This window comes from Hippopotamus amphibius, chromosome 10 (genome assembly GCF_030028045.1).
Source record: "Hippopotamus amphibius kiboko isolate mHipAmp2 chromosome 10, mHipAmp2.hap2, whole genome shotgun sequence".
NCBI classification, from domain to species: domain Eukaryota; kingdom Metazoa; phylum Chordata; class Mammalia; order Artiodactyla; family Hippopotamidae; genus Hippopotamus; species Hippopotamus amphibius.
In genome coordinates this window covers 22,383,303-22,402,994 of record NC_080195.1, presented here as the reverse complement: position 1 = coordinate 22,402,994, position 19,692 = coordinate 22,383,303, and the positions used below count along the sequence as shown (strand labels likewise).

Here is a 19,692-nt window from a genome sequence, read left to right as displayed (position 1 = left end):
TTCCCACTCATCCTGATTCTGGCTTCAAAGACCATACCATTAGAGAAGTCTAGAATCACGATCAAACTAAACACTCCACATCAGTTCTAAGCAAGGAATAATTGAGGGCTTTAAAATTTTAGGCTTGAACAGAATATTTTCCTGGTGGAGATCCTTTCTATCTTTTGTCTCCTACAACTCTGACCTTTCTAATTAGCTAACACTAAACCTGTGCTACAGTACCAACATAAACTCTAAGCTGTGCTGTCCAATACAATACAGCTTGAGAAGAATGTTCCAATTCTTCAGGAAAATGGAGATGTCCCACTCCCTGCAGGGCAGCTGAAAATCAATTTTCAAAGATAAAAGGCCCCCAAATACAATTATATTATAATATTTAAATGATAAAATTATAATATATTACATGTTAACAAAAAAACCTAAACCAATGTCCTAAAACATTAAAAAACACAAAATTACATTCAGACATAACAAAGGCTCTGCAAAAAACATACCATGCAGTCAATAAATGATTGCAATAGCCAGTTTCTTTGCACACAGTAATATGTCTTTACTTTGCCCCAGCAACATCTCAGATACACATTCCATTTATGGACACTTAACTGGGTTTCAAATAATTTATACCTGCTTCTTATATTCTGTCAATTGTATTTGGAATGTAACTCAAAAATTTTTCACTGACTTTTTTTTGTTTGTTAAAAATGTAAGTATTAAAATTTGAGACATAACTACAAACACACACTGGCCAAAAAAGGTTTGTATTATAAGATAATATGCATTCTCTATAAAGTTGGATATTAGAAACCAAGAGAGGTGTTCTTAATGCACTGTTAACCAATGAGACATTCTGCAAGTGTGCCTGTACTTTAAAAGACCTTTGGAGGGACTTCCCTGGTGGCGTAGTGGCTAAGAATCCGCCTGCCAATGCAGGGGACGTGGGCTGGAGCCCTGGTCCAGGAAGATTCCACATGCCATGGACAAACTAAGCCCAAGTGCTGCAACTAACGAGCCTGAGCTCTAGACCCCACAAGCTACAACTACTGAAGCCCACGCGCAGCAGCAAGGACCCAATGCAGCAAATAAATAAATAAATTTATAAAAGAAAAAAATTTTTTTAAAAATACCTTATGTCAAAAAGAAGATAAGAAGGGAGGGAGAGGGGGAGGGAAGGAAGAGAGGGAGATCTCATTCTAAGCATGTCAGACTGTGACGTCACGTATTGAGTCTGGGTGCCTGGAATGTCCATCACTACTCAAGCCATCAACTATCTGTGCAAATGGCTGGTCAGGGCTGAGAGAAGTGGGATACTGATTTTTTTTTTTTTACTATTACAATGTTTGTTCCTCCAAAAGTGGTTTAGAAAAGTCAAATCATATTTGACCCAAAACAGGCCCATAGCTTTTCATTCTTTGTTCTATATCAAGGATCCTTCTTCTGCAACAGTCAACCTACAATTTCTCATGTGCCAATTTAAAATCCCCAAAGCTCTAAAAATTCATTTGGCAGCAAAACTTGACTCACCTAGTGTGCACAGCTATCATACATTTCATTACAAAAATATTAATGTTTCATTATAGGGTTCAGCCCCAGATTCCTCTGGGATATTTGATAAGATATAGTAGATGTGCTATGTCTTTTAATATTTTATTTACTCTCTGAAGTACAGTTTACATACAGTAAAATCCAACCTTTTCAAATGTACGGCTCTATGAATTTTAATAAACTCATACAGCTGTGAAGCCACTATCTCAAAATTTGAACACATCCATCACCCAAAATGTTCCTTCAGGCCCCTCTATATCAATCTATCCCAACCCCATGGCAACCACTAAACTAATTTCTTTCTCTGTAGTTTTACTTTTTATAGAATATTGCATAAATGGAATCACAGGATATGCAGACTGGCTTCTTTTTCTTGGTATAAATGCTTTTGAGATTCGTCCATGTTTTGGGTATCAGTATTTGTTCTTCCGGATTGCTAAGTAGTATTCCATTACATGAACGCATCTGAACTTGCTCACCCATTCACTAGCTGATAGACATGTGGGCTGTTTCCAGCTTTTGGTGACTATGAATAAAGCTACTATAAAAAATCAGACAGAATTTTCTATGGACCTATGTCTTCATTTCCCTTGGACAAATACTTAGGTGTGGGGGTGCCGGCATGTACAGTAAATCTATGTGTAATTTTATAAGAAACTGCCAAATCACGCCCTTTTTAAATTTGAAAAATCCTTCATTCTGGAATATAATCATGCCACCTAAAGAAAGGAAAGAGGACAAAAGAGAAAAAGTTGACTGAGAAATATGACAGTACTGTACTGCTAGAAATCTCAACCTCACAGCTAGAAATCCCAATCTTGCCTCTTTGTGGGAGCAATTCACCTAAACGGAACTAATCTGCATAGCTTTTAGTTCTTCATTTCTCACTTATTCTGTCTTTTGTGTTTTTTTTAAATAGGGAGAATATACAAATTTGATCTCTTAATTTAAGGGACTGTTTTGTATGTAGTAACTACGATCTCAGAGCTATGAGAATATATGAACGGAGCATATTTTGATTTATAGGAACCATACTGTTATCTGTGAAAAGAAAATTACTTTCCTGCAGTCCTTGCTCTCATCAGGATGGTCGGCTCCTCAGTGCATCAGCCTACTGAGGGCCTGGAGTTTGGTGAGACACCTATTGGGGATTGTCAGACTTCTGCCTTCTTACACCAGTATAAGGAATTAAGGAAATTAAGGCTAATGCAGAAGTACAAGTGACTACTTTTTGAATGATGTAAGAACTGTTTTGTCTTCATTGTAATTATTGTGTATGATTGCATTTTATTCTTTGTATACTTTGTCTTGTTTACAAAGTCTCTGAAAGATGGAGTAACTTTGCAATTTTGGTCTTTTCAGGAAGCACCAATTATGATTTACTTCTTTAAGCTGCAAATGCTTACCTTATTTTTTGCTTATATTTCCCCCAAAGTATCACTAAATCTCTTATTCAGGGTTAGAATTAATTAACCTTAGTGAAGTCTGAGTAATGGTATTTTATCCTGGGCATAATCTTTCTCATTCAAACTCTCTTTTTTTAATACCATTCATTTTTTAGTTCTCCTTTGAGTAACATCATTTATTTATTCATTTAACAAATATATATTCACTATCTACAATATGCCAAGTATAACACAGCTACTTACTACTGTATCATGTACTGAATCTTGAATTAGTAGGACAAATGTGATGAAATTAGAGCTAGCACACAAGGAATGGTACCAAATCCATAGAATATCTTATTCATTTAGCACGTTGAAGTGCACAATTGCTGTTGACAGAAGTATATCACATGTATAAACGTTACCTGTCAGGTATGTTAAGGGGGTTGAGACCACTTTTAGAAGATGACAGAGCTAAGCACCATGTTCTTAAAGCTTTTAGATATTTACCATTGAGAGTGAGAGAGAGAGAGAGGCATTGAGCATGTGTGTCTAGTTAATAAAAGATTTAGATCAGGGAAATGATAGTTCCTAACCTTTGGGGGATCATGAGCCACTTGAGCTAATGAAAGCAGCTTTAGACCCTCTCCCTAGGGAGAAAATACTTTGCATATTTTAAGATAAACTCAAATTTTTGCCTACAGTTTTAGAGTTTTTTACAGAACTGTTGGAGTCTATGAAGTTACTACAGGTTAAGAACTGTTGTTAAAAAAAAAAGTACCTCTGACTTACACTTGTTAATTCTAATCTTAAGGCAGGCTTGGCAAGATAAATTAGTTTGATATCTGTATTTTATACATGACTCAGTTGAGACCCAGAATAAGTAAGTAACTTGCTTAAAATTTTAAAACTATGTAGTGGCAAAGCTAGGACTGGAATCTATGTCCTTTGCCAGTATTTTTAATTGGAATAATATGGGGTGATTTCATGAAGTAAGTCATATATAAGCTTGGCCATACATTTTTAGACAGGATTTTTTTTTTTTATTAACTCCTCTAACAAGAAAGCTTCAGCCTGCCTTTGACGCTTTGAAGCCAGGCATTGATTTCTCTCTAGCTATGAGGGTGCTAGGTAACATCTTCTTCCAATATCAGGCTATTTCATCTACATGGGAAATCTCTGGGTTTTTTGGTTTGTTTTCATTTGTTTGTTTGTTTTAGCATAGCTACCTTCATTAATTATCTTAGCTAGACCTTCTGGATAGCTTGCTGCAGCTTCTACATTAGCACTTGCTGCTTCACCTTCTACTATCGTGTTAAGGAGATGGCTTCTTTCCTTAAACCTTATACACCAACATCTGCTAGCTTCACTTTTCTTCTGCAGATTCCTCACCTCTCTCAGCCTTTACAGAATTGAAGAGAGGCAGAGTCTTGATCTGGATTAGGCTTTGGTTCAAGGAAATGTTGTGGCTGGTTTCATCTTCTATCTGAACCACTAAAACTTTCTCCATTTTAGCAGTAAGGCTGATTCACTTTTCTATCATTTGTGTGTTCACTGGAGTAGCACTTTTAATTTCCCTCAATAACTTTTCCTTTGTGTTTACAACTTGGCTAACTGGCACAAAAGACTTAGATTTCAGCCTGTCTCAACTTTTGACATGCCTTCTTCGCTAAGCGTAATCATTTCTAGCTTTTTTTTTTTTTTAAGAACTTTTATTGAGATACAGTTAACAGACAATAAACAGCATATATTTAGAGTGTACAATTTTGTATCCCAATCTCCCAATTCATCCCTCCGCAACCCTCCCCGCTTTCCCCACTTGGTGTCCATGTGTTTGTTCTCTACATCTCTGTCTCTATTTCTGCCTTGCATTTCCTCTTTCTTAGTTGTTAGCATTTGCCTTATGTATTGAGGTGCTCCTATATTGGGTGCATATATATTTATAATTGTTATCTCCTCTTCTTGGATGGATCCCTTGATCTTTATGTAATGTCCTTCCTTGTCTCTTGGAACATTTTTTTATTTTAAAGTCTATTTTATCTGATATGAGTATTGCTACTCCAGCTTTCTTTTGATTTCATTTGCATGGAATATCTTTTTCCATCCCCTCACTTTCCATCTGTATGTGTCCCTAGGTCTGAAGTGGGTCTCTTGTAGGCAGCATATATATGGGTCTTGTTTTTGTATCCATTCAGCCAGTCTGTGCCTTTTGGTTGGGGCATTTAGTCCATTTACATTCAAGGTAATTATTGATATGTAGGTTCCTATTACCATTTTCTTAATTGTTTTGTTGTTGTTTCTGTAGGTCCTCTTCTTCTCTTATGTTTCCTGCTTAGAGAAGTTCCTTTAGCATTTGTTGTTAGGGCTGGTTTGGTGGTGCTGAATTCTCTTAGCTGTTGCTTGTCTGTAAAGCTTTTGATGTCTCCATCGAATCTGAATGAGATCCTTGCTGGGTAGAGTATTCTTGGTTGTAGGTTCTTCCCTTTCATCACTTAAAACATATAATGCCACTCCCTTCTGGCTTGCAGAGTTTCTGCTGAGAAATCAGCTGTTAACCTTATGGGAGTTCCCTTGTATGTTATTTGTTGTTTTTCCCTTGTTGCTTTTAATAACTTTTCTCTGTCTTTAATTTTTGTCAATTTGACTAATATATGTCTTGGCGTGTTCCTCCTTGGGTTTATCCTGCCTGGGACTCTCTGCGCTTCCTGGACTTGGGTAGCTATTTCCTTTCCCATGTTAGGGAAATTTTCAACTAATCTCTACCAATATTTTCTCGGGTCCTTTCTCTCTCTCTTCTCCTCCTGGGACCCCATAATGAGAATGTTGGCGCATTTAACATTGTCCCAGAGGTCTCTTAGGCTGTCTTCAGTTCTTTTCATTCTTTTTTCCTTATTCTTTTCTGGATCAGTGATTCTCACCATTCTGTCTTCCAGGTCACTTATTCGCCCTTCTGCCTCCGTTAATCTGCTGTTGGTTCCTTCTAGTGTATTTTTCACTTCACTTATTGTGTTGCATATCTGTTTGTTTGCTCTTTAATTCTAGGTCTTTGGCAAACTTTTCCATCTTTGCATCCAGTCTTTTCTCAAAGTCCTGGATCATCTTCACCATCATTATTCTGAATTCTTTTTCCAGAAGAGTGCCTATCTCCTCTTCATTTAGTTGTTTTTCTGGGGCTTTATCCTGTCCCTTCATCTGGTACAAAGTCCTCTGCTTTTTCATTTTCTCTGCCTTTCTGTGGCTGTGGTTTTCAGTTCCACAAGATGAAATACTGCTGATACTGCTTGATACTGCTGTCTGCCCTCTTCTGGAGGAAGCTAACTAGGAGACTCGTGCGTGCTTCCTGATGGGAGGGACTGATGGTTTGAGGCAGGATTTTAACATGTGGAGATGGACTGGAGTTTGGATAATCATCAATCTGAGAAAAGAAGTGCAGGAATACAAAACGTGTATTTGGGGAAAGGTGACTGATGTCAAATTTAGGGGGCACTGAATAAATTTAAAAAGTAAATTTACTCTATATTTTAAAGGGTCTTGAATGTTAGGTTGTAGAGCTGAACATGATTTTGTAAGGTATATGAACAAGGAGTCACTCTTTTTTCTTTTTTTTTTTCCTTTTTCTCTTTCTTTTTCTTTTTTTTTTTTTTTGAGCAGGGGAGTAAACTAATTAACGCTGAACTTAACCTGGTAGCTCAATGAATTAGGACCTGGAGACACTGGGGATTTGTTACAGGGCTGCTGTAGGCAGATGGTGAGAGGAAAAGTACATAAATGGTGGCAGTAAGAACGGAAAATATGTCAAGTAGAGAGAAGGCACTGAATGGGTCACAATGTAGCAGAGCTTATTATTTGATGTGTTAGTTTTATGTGTGACTAGGGATATCATGTTACATGGCTATAAATTAATGGCAAAATTTAAAATATTTACATCTTGATCTTAGATTAATACTTTGCCCAATAATCTTTCTGAACACGATCATCATAACAACACTTTGTTAGTTCAGCTTCTACTTAATGGATATATTACCACAGACTCAGACTTCATATATTGAGAAATGTCCATTAAATTAGAATAATCTATTTAAATAATATAGCTAGTTTATTCAATTATTAATTTAGTTGTTGAAACTACAGTTTCTGATTCTTGCACAGCCGATTTCAAGACAGACATTGAGGGCTCACAGTTCATCTAGGAGGCGTTTCAGACATATGAAAGAAAATGTTCTCCAAGAGTAGTTTTAGAAAAAGTAAAAGACTATAAGAGAGCTGTTGCAGTCTAATGTCTAGAAGGCCAGTTTGCTCCTTTCCTGAGCATAATATTAGCTTAAAAAAATCCAATACAGTTGAGCATTCACTTAATTTACTTAAACATTTTCTATTATAAAGTTAATAAAATGGGCTAGTATACTATCATGATAACTACTGATTTTGACTTTCTTATACTTTTATCTACTTTTCTTATTTTGTTCAACTGAGGAGATATATGAGGGTGCTTATTATTTCAGAAAAATATGGAGGAAAGATTTTAAAGTTGAGGAAATGAAGAGGACATATTTGTAATTTGGGGGGAAAATTATTTTGTAGTTTTGCTTTGGGAAATTGTTTCAAGTCTGCCTAAATATAAATCGGGAAAAACATCTTTATCTGAAGTAGCAAACAAGAGAAACAGAAGTAGATGTTCAAATTTGGATAATCTTAAAATTATGTATCTTATTGGGATATATTCTCCTATTTATAGAGGGCAGGAAGCCATATGTCAACTGTACATTTTAATTTTTTTACCTGGAATATATTTAACCCCATCCCTTAGTATCAGTTTTATTGCCTAGTTCTGTTTTATTTTAAATACCTAGCAAAACAGGGCAGCAACGTTTCTGTCAGAAACATGTATAAGACAATTGTATACCAATAATAATGAAATCTGTGTCATCATTCCATGTCTTTTGTGTGTGCTAACATGAATTTCTTAGCAGAAATTACATTTATGTAATTTTCGGTGCTTGATATTATCTTTTCAGTAGATGATTATTCAGAACTTCCTCGTTTCTCTTGTATTTTAGAAAGCTGCTTAGATTACCTGTGATATACATCACTTCACTCATACAACCTTGTCATGATGTTCAAAACATTAATTTGCTTTTCCATGCTTAGGTTTTAGTTTTGTATTATCCATAACTTTATTGTAGAATTTGCCTATGAGAAACGTTTACTACCATTTCTAAACATAGATGACCAAAGACAGAGATTGAAGGTGCTACATACAAAAGTTTCTTGAATGAAGAGATCAAATTTGTATACTAATTTTACAAACAAACAACAAAAATGAATTCTTTCTGAAATAATTTTAATATAAATATAATACTTTACATCATATATTAAACATGTCTGAAGAAAAAAAGTGGTTTTGAATATTTTGGTACTTTTACTCTTTGATGCGTTTATTTTGCTCCCATAAATTTATCAACTACTTTCATAGAAAAATTATCACTTAGCCTTATTTAAAAGCTGCAACCATAAGAATTAATTCTCTTGGAAAACTCAAGGACTAAATCACTCTAGATAGCCAAGGTTTCAACATAACTGCTAATTTAGCATTTTAATTCCTTTGCTCTTGAGGGGATTTCTTTCTGAAACATATTAAACACTTCTACGCATTCAAAAATGGATTATCCCAAACATAATTTAACCTTTCTTGACAAATCAGGGCCAATTATTTTGAACCTCTATCAGCCTGTGCAATAATATAGCAAAGCTCCCAGGGCCTATTGAGATGTGCTGATCCAAAAGGGCTCCAGAATACTATGCATCTGATTAACTTTTCATGTATAATTCATTTTTCTCTTTTCCTTTGCACTAATGAACCTCTTATGTATTTTCCTTTTAATCTAGTGTCTAAAAATGCTGTCTAGTAGAAATATAATTCAAAGCACATATGCAATTTAAAATTTTCTAGTAGCCATGTTTTAAAAAAAAGGTAAACAGAGGACACCAATTTTAATAAGATATTTTATTTCATCCAGTATATCTAAAATATTATCATTTTAACATGTGGCACTAGGCCCATTTCACGTGTCCAACAGCCACCTGTAGCCAGTAGCTACGGTACTGGACAGTGCGCATCTAAAACTATCCGAGCTGGAAGATTACCAAACTTGGTAAACATTATCACTATGGAGGAGCAAATTCTCTCTGAGTGATGTAAGAAGGACTCTCCTAGGTATCAAGTACTTCCCATTCAGAGCGTGACTTCTGGATATTTGGTAGGGGTGGAGTGATGGGTGGGAGGGAGAAGAAAAGGGAGGGAAGTGGAAGAAGGAGAAATAAGAGAGAAGAAGGAGAGCAGTAAAAACAGAGGCATAAATGAGGTTGGAATGGGGAAAGAATCCAATAATAAAGTTGGTGAGAAGGCTAGAAAGTCAGAGGTGAGTTATACATAAGAAGTACTGAAAGAAGTATTGAGCATTAATGACCAGATTAATGCAAAAATGTTTATTAGTAGGTAATTCAAGGCTTTTAAAGATGTGTGCAGTAATGATGAGAATTCACAGGTATTAAGGACTGAAGAAGGCTTGCAACATGCTACAATACCCAGAGAAAGGGACCAGTATGGTTAATGATGACTCATGGGTATAGCACAAGCTTTTTATAAGGCTGCTCATTCAAATGCACATGCCAAGAAGTGACTAAGAATATGCTTAGATAGTGTATCAAATACATCACTAATCACTTCTGCTGAATCTTGTAGAGATGAACAGCTGTATCAAAAGAAATACAGACCATTTCTAGTGACTCTGAAAGTCCTGGGCAAAAGACCAAAGGACTTGGTAAATGCATCACTTCTTCCTGCTAACTTAAAAGAAATCTGGTCTTGAGGAACCTGAGCTTAGGATACAAAATGATGGCAATTGTTGGCAAGTATTACAAGAAGAACATAAAGAATGAGGATAAATATAGTGCCCTGCTATTACAGTAAAAAAAAAAAAAAAGTCAACTGCTCAAATATATAAGTCAAGAAAGACTAAAAGCTGGCTTCAGATTAGCCCAGATTCAACTACTCTGAAGCTGGTTTGACAGGAAGCTCAATGAATCAATGTGACAAATTTACAAAAAAGTACATGGAAACTTAAGTTGTATATGCAGAATTAAAAAAAAAAACAAAAAACACGGGGAGGGGGCTATTTGGCTTACAGTATAAAAGACTAAGGTGGAAGAGGTGATGTTACAGTTATACAAAGGGTCCTATCAACTCTTGTTGGTATTTCAGAGGGGGCTCTCCAAAAGGAAAATGCTCAGTCATATACAATGTAGTTCCCCAAAATGGTTACTGTATTTGGCTTAATTAATGGGAAAAGTATTTTTAACCATTTAAGTTATTCAACAATGGACTAATTACAGCAGAAAGTTCATAGGGAAATAGTGTATTAATGGCATGTTGGAATTATAAAAAAGACTGAACAGACAAAAGGAGAAGGTAAAATGCTCTGAGTCTGGATGGTATATTACTGCTGTTTTAATCTTTTTTCTTCCTTTAACTTTATATGACTTTCATCACAAAGATTGGAGTGGTTTGTGCATATGTCCACTGGGGGCACATGACTGGGCCCTGGCTTGGGAATCACTGGTAAGTCATATCAAGGAACATTAATTACCTGTTGTGCCAGATATTTTGAATAAATCCTCGGTCGGCTACTATCTAGCCACGTGAGTTTGACCAAATCATTTAACCTTCCTCTGAGCTTCATGTTTCTCATTGTAAAATGAAAAAGATAAAGCTTATCTTATGGATTGCTCTGAGGGTCAGGGATAATATAAATAAAACACCCATCAATGCTTTCCTTACAGTAAACCTCCAAGACAAGGTGATGAAGACGAGGACGAGGACGAGGACAATAAGAATAATGTTTTTCAAATTTTAAAGCAATTGCTTCACTAACAATTGTTTATTATTTCTCCTTGTAAATCATCAAGGAGATAGGATCTCTTTTTCATTAACATCAGTGAAAGAATTTTGATTAAAAACAATGAACATTTAAGAGATTTGAGAGAACAGATTTCTCCATACCCCACTAACTTTCTCTATAATAAAATGGCTTTAATATAATGAAAAGAGGAGAGGCATTTTATCTCACTGTCTTAAACACTTTGCTGGGTCCTTAGAAAATTGTAATCACAACATGAGCAGAAAGCTATAAAAACTGATGTACAACGTTAATCAAGTAGCAGAAAAAATAGAAGATTTTAAATAATTTCCAAGAAAAAGTGAAAGCTATTCAGAGGAAGATAATTAGAAAAACAATGCAGATGAACTCTCCCTTTTCCTCCATATCCCAAAGAGGCAGAACCATATTGAGATTGATAGAACCTTAGAAAGAGTAAATCTCATTTCCTCATTAGAGAGAAAACTTAACTCCAAAGGAAAGATGTGTATTTTGGTAATAAGTTCCTATCATACAGATATTTGATGTTTCTTAATAAACTAGTTGGTAACCTACTGACTTCTAGCAGCAGGCTTCAAGTATATCCATGTGTCAATAATGATAAACCAGAATGAAAAATATGAGTTTGTTATTATATTTCATATGTTTTGTTTTTTGTTAATTTTTTAACCTTAGATTTACTTTATATTACATATAATGATTTCATGAAATGCATATCAATTTTGGCATATTTTTCTCTATCTGCCACAGAAATGTACCAACCTTGCAATGGAGCAATCCTTATTAAATGTGACTGAAGGTTAATATGCACGTAGTCAGTATTTTAAAGTATGAGGTTTGAGATAAATTAAAAATAAAATTAATCTAGCATTAGTACTATGTTAAGAATTGAGGATGTGCAAGTCAGCCCTGCTGATAATGACTACTTCCAACAGGACATGGACAAGGCCACACAGAAAAATGTTCTGTACAAGGCTATGCCACGGCTATAAAAGTGATGGACGATCCTTTCTTCTGAGTTGCTGCTGCTTTCTTAATAATGACATCACCAACCCAAGCTCAGGATCAGTGCGACTAGTCACTGATTACCCACATCTGTGTGTGTGTGTGTGTGTATGTGTGTGTGTGTAGGCATATATACCCCCAGTGTATCAGCTAAACTACATAAAGTGCAGAAATCTATCATCTGTGGATTGGAGATATCTATTTCCGTTTCCTTTCTTCTTGCTTCTTTAGTAGCAAGATATTAATTAGTATCTTAGAAAAATTAAAGAAAGGGCATATTTGAAACTCAAATAAGTAACTACCTATTACCATCTTCAGGAGAAGGTTCCAAGGTTATACAAGCTCTAACTTTTAAAAACAACCAGCAAACCAGTGTGCGCACACAGGCAAACACATTTACCCTCATTCTAGACAGTAATTTACTGCGTTCAAGTTCTGTATAATGATTCTGATCACTTGATGCCTCCTGATGGATTCAGAAGAAAGTGCTATCTATTGGTAGAATGATACTGTTGTTGCTGAGAACAAGCTAGAGAAGAACTGTATTTTTTTCCTTTTGCTTAGTTTGCTTATTGCATTTATTCCCTGCCAAGCTTTTGGATGACCCAGAAGTAACTGGGGAGTGAAACTGAATAAGATCATTTGGTTTTAGTCCAGGCCATATTCTTTTGTCACTGCTGATCAAAAGTACAGAAAAACAAAATATTTTAAATGGAAAAATACACAAAAATGTTAGACAGAAGATACTAAGTCTCAAAAGTAAACGGAGAACAACCCAGGTGCAGTAAATGCCGAGTTCTTGGCTTCAGTAACTTCTGCAGAGAATCAACTGCACCTTCCTCTGTGCTCCATAACACTTCCTTTATTGTAGGAAAAATCATTTGTGGGTCTGCCTTCCTTGCCTAACTTGAGCCCCTTGAAGTCAGGGACCACATTTTATATTCTTTCTTAAATCTCCAGAAGTGCTGAATGTATTTTATTTACAAAAGAGGAATAGCCATCCCATGCTCCCATCCCTGGAGTCACCTATGTTTCCTAAAAGGAATGTTTATCCAGAGGAAGCTCCAATGCAACAATAGAGGAGTCTATTGTATCTAAATTTAGAACTAAAACTGAAAGTATCACAAGGTTATGTAGGAAATCCCTGAAAAAAGCCAATAGGACAGGATTAGGATATAGATTTAGAAAACTGTATTATAAATAAATCAGAATAAGCAAACACAAAATTTGATGTGGCAATTTGAAATTGTTGAATGAAAATGTTATGCTTCTAATTCAGTCAAAAAACAATTACTATAAGCATATACATATAATAGTACTTTCCAGTACAAAGTTTGGCTTGTTATTACATTTTAGCTTTTTTCAAACATTTCTTTTATTTCTGAAAGCAAGACAGATAGTTTTGAGGACAGACCTATTTGAATTCATATAAGAAAAAAAAATTAATAGCAATAGTAAACTAATCAAACATTTAGTCATTTATGTTATGAAAAGAACTTACTTTTCTCTCTCTAGGGAGAATACTGGACTAATGACTGGTGGCCCTTTCTAAGGCTGAATGAAATTCCACTTTAGGTATATACTACATTTAGTTTTCCACTCATTTCTCGATGGACACTTGAGTTGCCTCCACCTTTTGGCTATAATAATGCTACTATGAACATGCGTGTACAAATATCTCTTTGAGTCTCTGCTTTCAGTTCTTTTGAATATATACCCAGGAGAGGAATTGTTGAATCACAGTAATTCTATTTTTACTTTTGAGGAAACTCCATACTGTTTTCCACCGTCACTGCATCATTTTATATCCCCACCAACAGTGCACAAGGGTTCCAATTTCTCCACATTCTTGCTAATATTTATTTTCTCTTTCTCTTTTTTTAAATAGTAGCCATCGTAATGGGTGTGAAGTGGTATTACCTTAAATTTCTTTTATATTTCTTTTCAAGGCTATGTCTAATGGATAAATTTTTAATAAAAGCTGACTTCCCAAGATTCTATAAATGACTTAAAAATATGGGTAAAAAGCTAACCTATCTGACACTTCTCATATTAAATTATGTTTAATAAAGCAGATTTTGGTTTTCATTTGATCTGTGTTTTCCTTTCACTGCTGCAAAATTTATATAAAAATAAATTCAATAAAATATTCATTTTTTATTACTATTATGGGAGTATAGTATAATCAGCTGCCTTATGACAACAGGGTATAAAGAAGCATAGTAATTATATACTTTATATACTTTTAGCAGGCTGTTATTGATAGTAGTCCTCCAAAAGAGGTAAAACAATAATTTTTCTATATTTTGGTTTTGAGTTTACATACATTTTTTTGAGACACTAGTCATATTTTCTTTGCAGTTATAAACCAAAGTTTATAATGCTAGAAAGAGATAACATGTTTTTACTAAAGGTACCATTATACATTTTAAATAGGGAATTTAAAATATCTCCAGAAATGAGTTGATGAGAAACTAGAGCTAAAAAAAAATGAAAGAAAAAAATGGTATTCAATATTCTAAACTAAAACAAACTGAGTATCATTTCAAGGACAACATTAAAAAGTTTATTTTATACATAAAGGGAACAATCTGACAAATTACAGCTATGATAGTTCATGGCTGGTCATGTTTATGAAAGATGACATTATTCTGACCCCTCTGCCACCATTTCAAATTATTTGTCCCCAGCCCACATAGCACATAGACACAAATCAACCTTAAGTAAAGTTTGTAGAAATTTTGGTGTGACAAAAGTAGATATTTTCAAATAATTTAATATTTCTAATTTGTGATTGTGCAATAATAGCCATACATTTTGGAGAAAGCTATAGTTAAGGGTAACTCGCACTATTCAAATACTGAACATGATTCTTCCCATACCTAATCTCTCAATCTGTGCTAGCGAAAATAGTATGCATTCATTTTGAGTAAATGTGGCTTAATTGATAGAACCAGCCATTTGTATAAAGGCTTCTGCAAATAATCACCCAGGAATCGTGACTACCTAAGAGTGAGTAAGTATAAAATTTCAGTAAGCTGTTTTCAGATTCTTGACAGCCTAATGTTTTCTTATCTTGATAATCTTAAAAGATTTAAGGCAAACACTTCTATATCCAGTTTGTAAAGAAATATCTGTAGCTACTTAGCAATGTAAAAATTTTAAATCCCAGGGGCCCATTGATATGCCTTGGAATATAAGGAGACTTGGCAAGGTTATCTGTTGAAGAGTGAAACTAAAACACTGTTAAGATTCACTCTTTGTGTGAGATGAAGATCTATAGCTTTCATGACATAGACTGAACTGAGAAACTTTCGTATCTTACTGAAAATGACTTGTGGAGACAGATATATCCTGGGGCAGATGCTGGAACGAACAGTAATCTCAGAAGTTCTTTTAGGAAAGACACATACTGTATATCATCATGACTGGCCATCAGGTGGTTCTGTGTAAATCATTATGACTGAGTTACAAAGTAAATGTCTCTCTCAGTCTCTCCCTCTTTTTCTCTGACACACACACACACACACACACACACACACACACACACGCATTCTAATCAAGACTTCATTTTGCAAACTTTGTGGCACTAGAGTTTTAGTGAATAAATTCTAAAAATTTAGCCCCTGTCAAGGTGTTAGGCAAAGGTAACCAGAGTTCCATACCCTTTACAAAGCTAACACATTTTCAAGCATTTTCTTTTGCCTTCAGTTGAAACACGGTAAAAATGAGTATAATCTACAAAGGAAAGAGATTTGTAAATAAATCAGATTCACTGTTATTATCACATGAAAATATACCAATTGCTCAGTTTGAAATTTACTAGAGGGCAGAGATAGTGCCTTATTTACTCTTATATACTTAACAACTATCAAAATGTCTGAACATGTAAGTACTAACAAATATGCTGAATTGAATATATATACACAAAAAGTTAACAAAACATTCAACTTTTAAGTATTGGGGGAATAATTTGTACTTTAAGAAATATCTTGAGTGGGGCCGGCCCGGCGGAGCGCCCGGCAGCGCGAGGGCCACAGCGGCGCCGCCCGCCGCCTTGTGCTGGCGGGCAGGGCTGCGCGGCCCCTCCGCCTGCACCCAGGCGCCTCGGCCGCCGCCTCGGAGCTGCACTTGGGCTGGCTGCGCGGGCCCCGGGGACTGGCTTTTTTTTTTTACCACCTGCGAAAACTTGCTGTAATCCATTTTTCCTCACTCCAGTATTAAGAATTATACCAAATTAAAAAGATATGAATGAATATCCTAAAAAAAGAAAAAGGAAGACTTTACACCCTTCTCGTTATTCAGATTCCTCTGGAATAAGCAGAATTGCAGATGGATTCAATGGAATTTTTTCTGATCATTGTTATAGTGTTTGTTCTATGAGACAACCAGACTTAAAATATTTTGACAACAAAGATGATGATTCTGATACAGAGACATCAAATGACTTGCCAAAATTTACAGATGGAATCAAGGCCAGAAACAGAAATCAGAACTACCTGGTTCCCAGTCCTGGAATTCTAGACCACACTGCCTTTTCTACAGAAAAATCTGCTGATACGGAAATTTGCGATGAAGAGTGTGACTCCCCTGAATCAGTCAACCAGCAAACTCAAGAGGAAAGCCCTACAGAAGTTCACACTGCTGAAGATGTTCCAATTGCTGCAGAAGTGCATGCAATTTCTGAAGATTATGATATAGAGACAGAAAACAATTCCTCTGAGAGTCTCCAAGACCAAACTGATAAAGAACCACCAGCTAAACTTTACAAAATTCTTGACAAGAGCCAAGCTTTGAATGTGACTGCCCAGCAGAAATGGCCTTCACTGAGAGCTAAGAGCAGTGGCCTCTATAAATGTGAACTTTGTGAGTTCAACAGCAAATATTTTTCTGATTTAAAGCAGCATATGATCTTGAAGCATAAACGTACTGATTCAAATGTGTCGAGTATGCAAAGAAAGTTTCTCTACCAACATGCTTCTGATCGAACATGCCAAACTGCATGAAGAGGATCCCTACATTTGTAAATACTGTGATTATAAGACAGTAATTTTTGAGAACCTCAGCCAGCACATTGCAGACACCCATTTTAGTGATCACCTTTATTGGTGTGAGCAGTGTGATGTACAGTTCTCCTCAAGCAGTGAACTCTACCCACATTTCCAGGAGCACAGCTGTGATGAACAGTACTTGTGTCAGTTCTGTGAACACGAAACGAATGATCCGGAAGACTTGCATAGCCACGTGGTAAATGAGCATGCGTGTAAATTAACAGAGTTAAGTGATAAGTATAACAATGGAGAACATGGACAGTACAGCCTCTTAAGCAAAATTACATTCGACAAATGTAAAAACTTCTTTGTATGTCAAGTCTGTGGGTTTCGGAGTAGACTTCACACAAATGTTAACAGGCATGTTGCTATTGAACATACTAAAATTTTTCCTCATGTTTGTGATGACTGTGGGAAAGGCTTTTCAAGTATGCTAGAATATTGCAAACATTTAAATTCACATCTATCTGAAGGGATTTATTTATGTCAGTACTGTGAATATTCAACAGGACAGATTGAAGATCTTAAAATTCATCTAGATTTCAAGCATTCGGCTGATTTACCTCATAAATGTAGTGACTGCTTAATGAGGTTTGGAAATGAAAGGGAATTAATAAGTCACCTTCCAGTCCATGAGACAACTTGATTGTTCTCTTTAACTTCCATAATGTTGATGTAAAATAATAAATTCGACTTTTTTGGAGATGTTAAAATGGACAATTTAAAACACAACTTATGAGAACTGTCTTTAACAAGATTTTTTTAATCGCCAATTTTCTTGGCATCGCTACCTTTTTCAGTATATAACTGTATCCTAAATGTGGTATTTTCAATGTATTGTAGTTTTAACCACTTTTGGTAACTATCATCATGTTTGTTGCATGTGCTCTGACTTCATAAATTGATAAGAAACAGATGTACTAAAGAAAAAAAAAAAAAGAAATATCTTGAAGGAAAATGTCGATGTTCTCTAGCCAAAGACCACTAGGAACACAGCTGTAGTTGAACAAGTTGGGACTGTTACTTGTTACCGTGACAGAGAACACAGGCCATGGGGAACAGCGGGCACCTCAGTAAGAGGGTTTTAGAATCCATTACAGCTTTTGAGCTTAGTTAAGAGATTTCAGGTGAGGATTTAAGGAAGCAAAGGTTTGTTCTAGATTGTATGTTATTAGAAAATGGGGGCAATTCTATGGCTGGGTAAAAAAAGCAACTGTCACTTATATTAGTCAGTTGAGGAAGATGTTTGCTATGTTGTGAGTTCACAATGACTTTGTTTCTGTCTGTGGCCTACATGTGTCACAATAGCTCCCATTTATAAGGTGTTATTTTCTTTCTCAAAAGGAACATTTAATTGATAATGAGAAAATTATTCCTACTACTTAGCTTAGCACAAATTTACAAGTTAAAAAAATGCTAAACTTTTCTTTGGAAACTCTTACTGCGACAAATTTAACCCATACAACCAGCAGATTATTGAATGCAGTGGCTACAGAGAGTGATTTATTTACTTTCCAATATTTTCGTCTAAACTAAAAATGTTCAAGGAGTAAATGATTCTCCAATAAATAATTCAAATAATATAGCCAGGTATTTAAGGATAAACCTAACCTTGGCATGATCAAGATACAGGAATACCAAAATTACCAGAGAGACCTTTTGAGATATTCCCTGTACAAGTACTTTTCAGCTAAAGAATTCAGATATAGTGGGAAAGATGTGCAGAGGCCCACGCTGCTTTTCTGCAATTATCCTTTGTGAGTACATAAAAAGTATATCTCCCGCTGCTCTTGATCTTTCCTAATTGTGTTGGGACATCAAGCTTTATAGAGTTTACTGGAAGACATATGCGTAAATAAGTGTCTTAAGCAAAATTCCCTAATTATGACACTAAGAACTCACCATAGTTTCTGAGGAATAGCCTCAGTGGTTAATTAAGCTCATTTAATTAAATCAGATAAATACAAAAGTTACTGAACTTCATTAAACACATAAAACATAGTAAATACATGTTATGTTACCCTACATCATGAAAAGATATAAGGTCTTTCATTGAAAAATACTTAGGAAAACCCAGATAGCCAAACAAATAAGAAATTAGATAAATAAGGTTATACAGTAGAAAGAAAAAAAAAATCAACTATGTAATAAACACACTGTAAAGTGATCATATATATATTTTTATCATTTCAATTTAAAAAATACATTTTGTTTGTTTTAGCCCATAGAGAAATGATTGGTCAAAATCAAAGGAAAGCTGCTTTCACATCCTACCAATAAAAACTTTTCATAAGCTGTTCTCCTTATGTTTAAACAACTTACAGTTTGTAAGTGTGGGTTACTTGAAAGCTTAACTGATTTTCGGACCAATTAAAGATAGGTCTATTTAAAAAATAGACTAGTGTTCCTGAATTTTAACCTTAAAGAATCTATAAAGTAGCATTCTGATTTGCTTTAAATAACATTGAGAACATTCACACAATTATATCACACTAATGGACAATGCAAATCTACTGGCAAAGTGTGATGATAAAAGTCTAGCAACATTTTCCGACTCAGATTCATAAGAAAAAAGTTAACAGAAATGGGTAAGACAATGATTTGTTTTAAGGGAAACTCTGTTGGAAGGCAGCCATTTGGTAAACGTGTCTTTCTGTAATCCATGTAGCTTCTTCTTTTTTTTTTTTTTAAAAGCTGTTTACTGGAATATAATTGCTTTACACTCTTGTGACCAGCTTTTGGGGTACACCAAAGTGAATCAGCTGTATTTATACA

The 19,692-nt window shown here is 35.2% G+C and overlaps 2 protein-coding genes across 4 annotated transcripts in view; one reads left to right on the top strand and one right to left on the bottom strand.

Annotated features, from left to right (window-relative positions):
• TNKS (tankyrase) overlaps positions 1-19,692 on the bottom strand; it is a 184,203-nt gene that overhangs the window by 93,738 nt on the left and 70,773 nt on the right. The gene's annotated exons all lie outside the window — the stretch shown is intronic.
• Positions 16,038-17,629, top strand: LOC130829732 (zinc finger protein 639-like). The gene is given in 2 exon segments (XM_057696153.1): positions 16,038-16,805; positions 16,807-17,629. Coding segments are annotated over 2 exon segments (1,449 nt in total). The 5' UTR covers positions 16,038-16,113; the 3' UTR covers positions 17,564-17,629.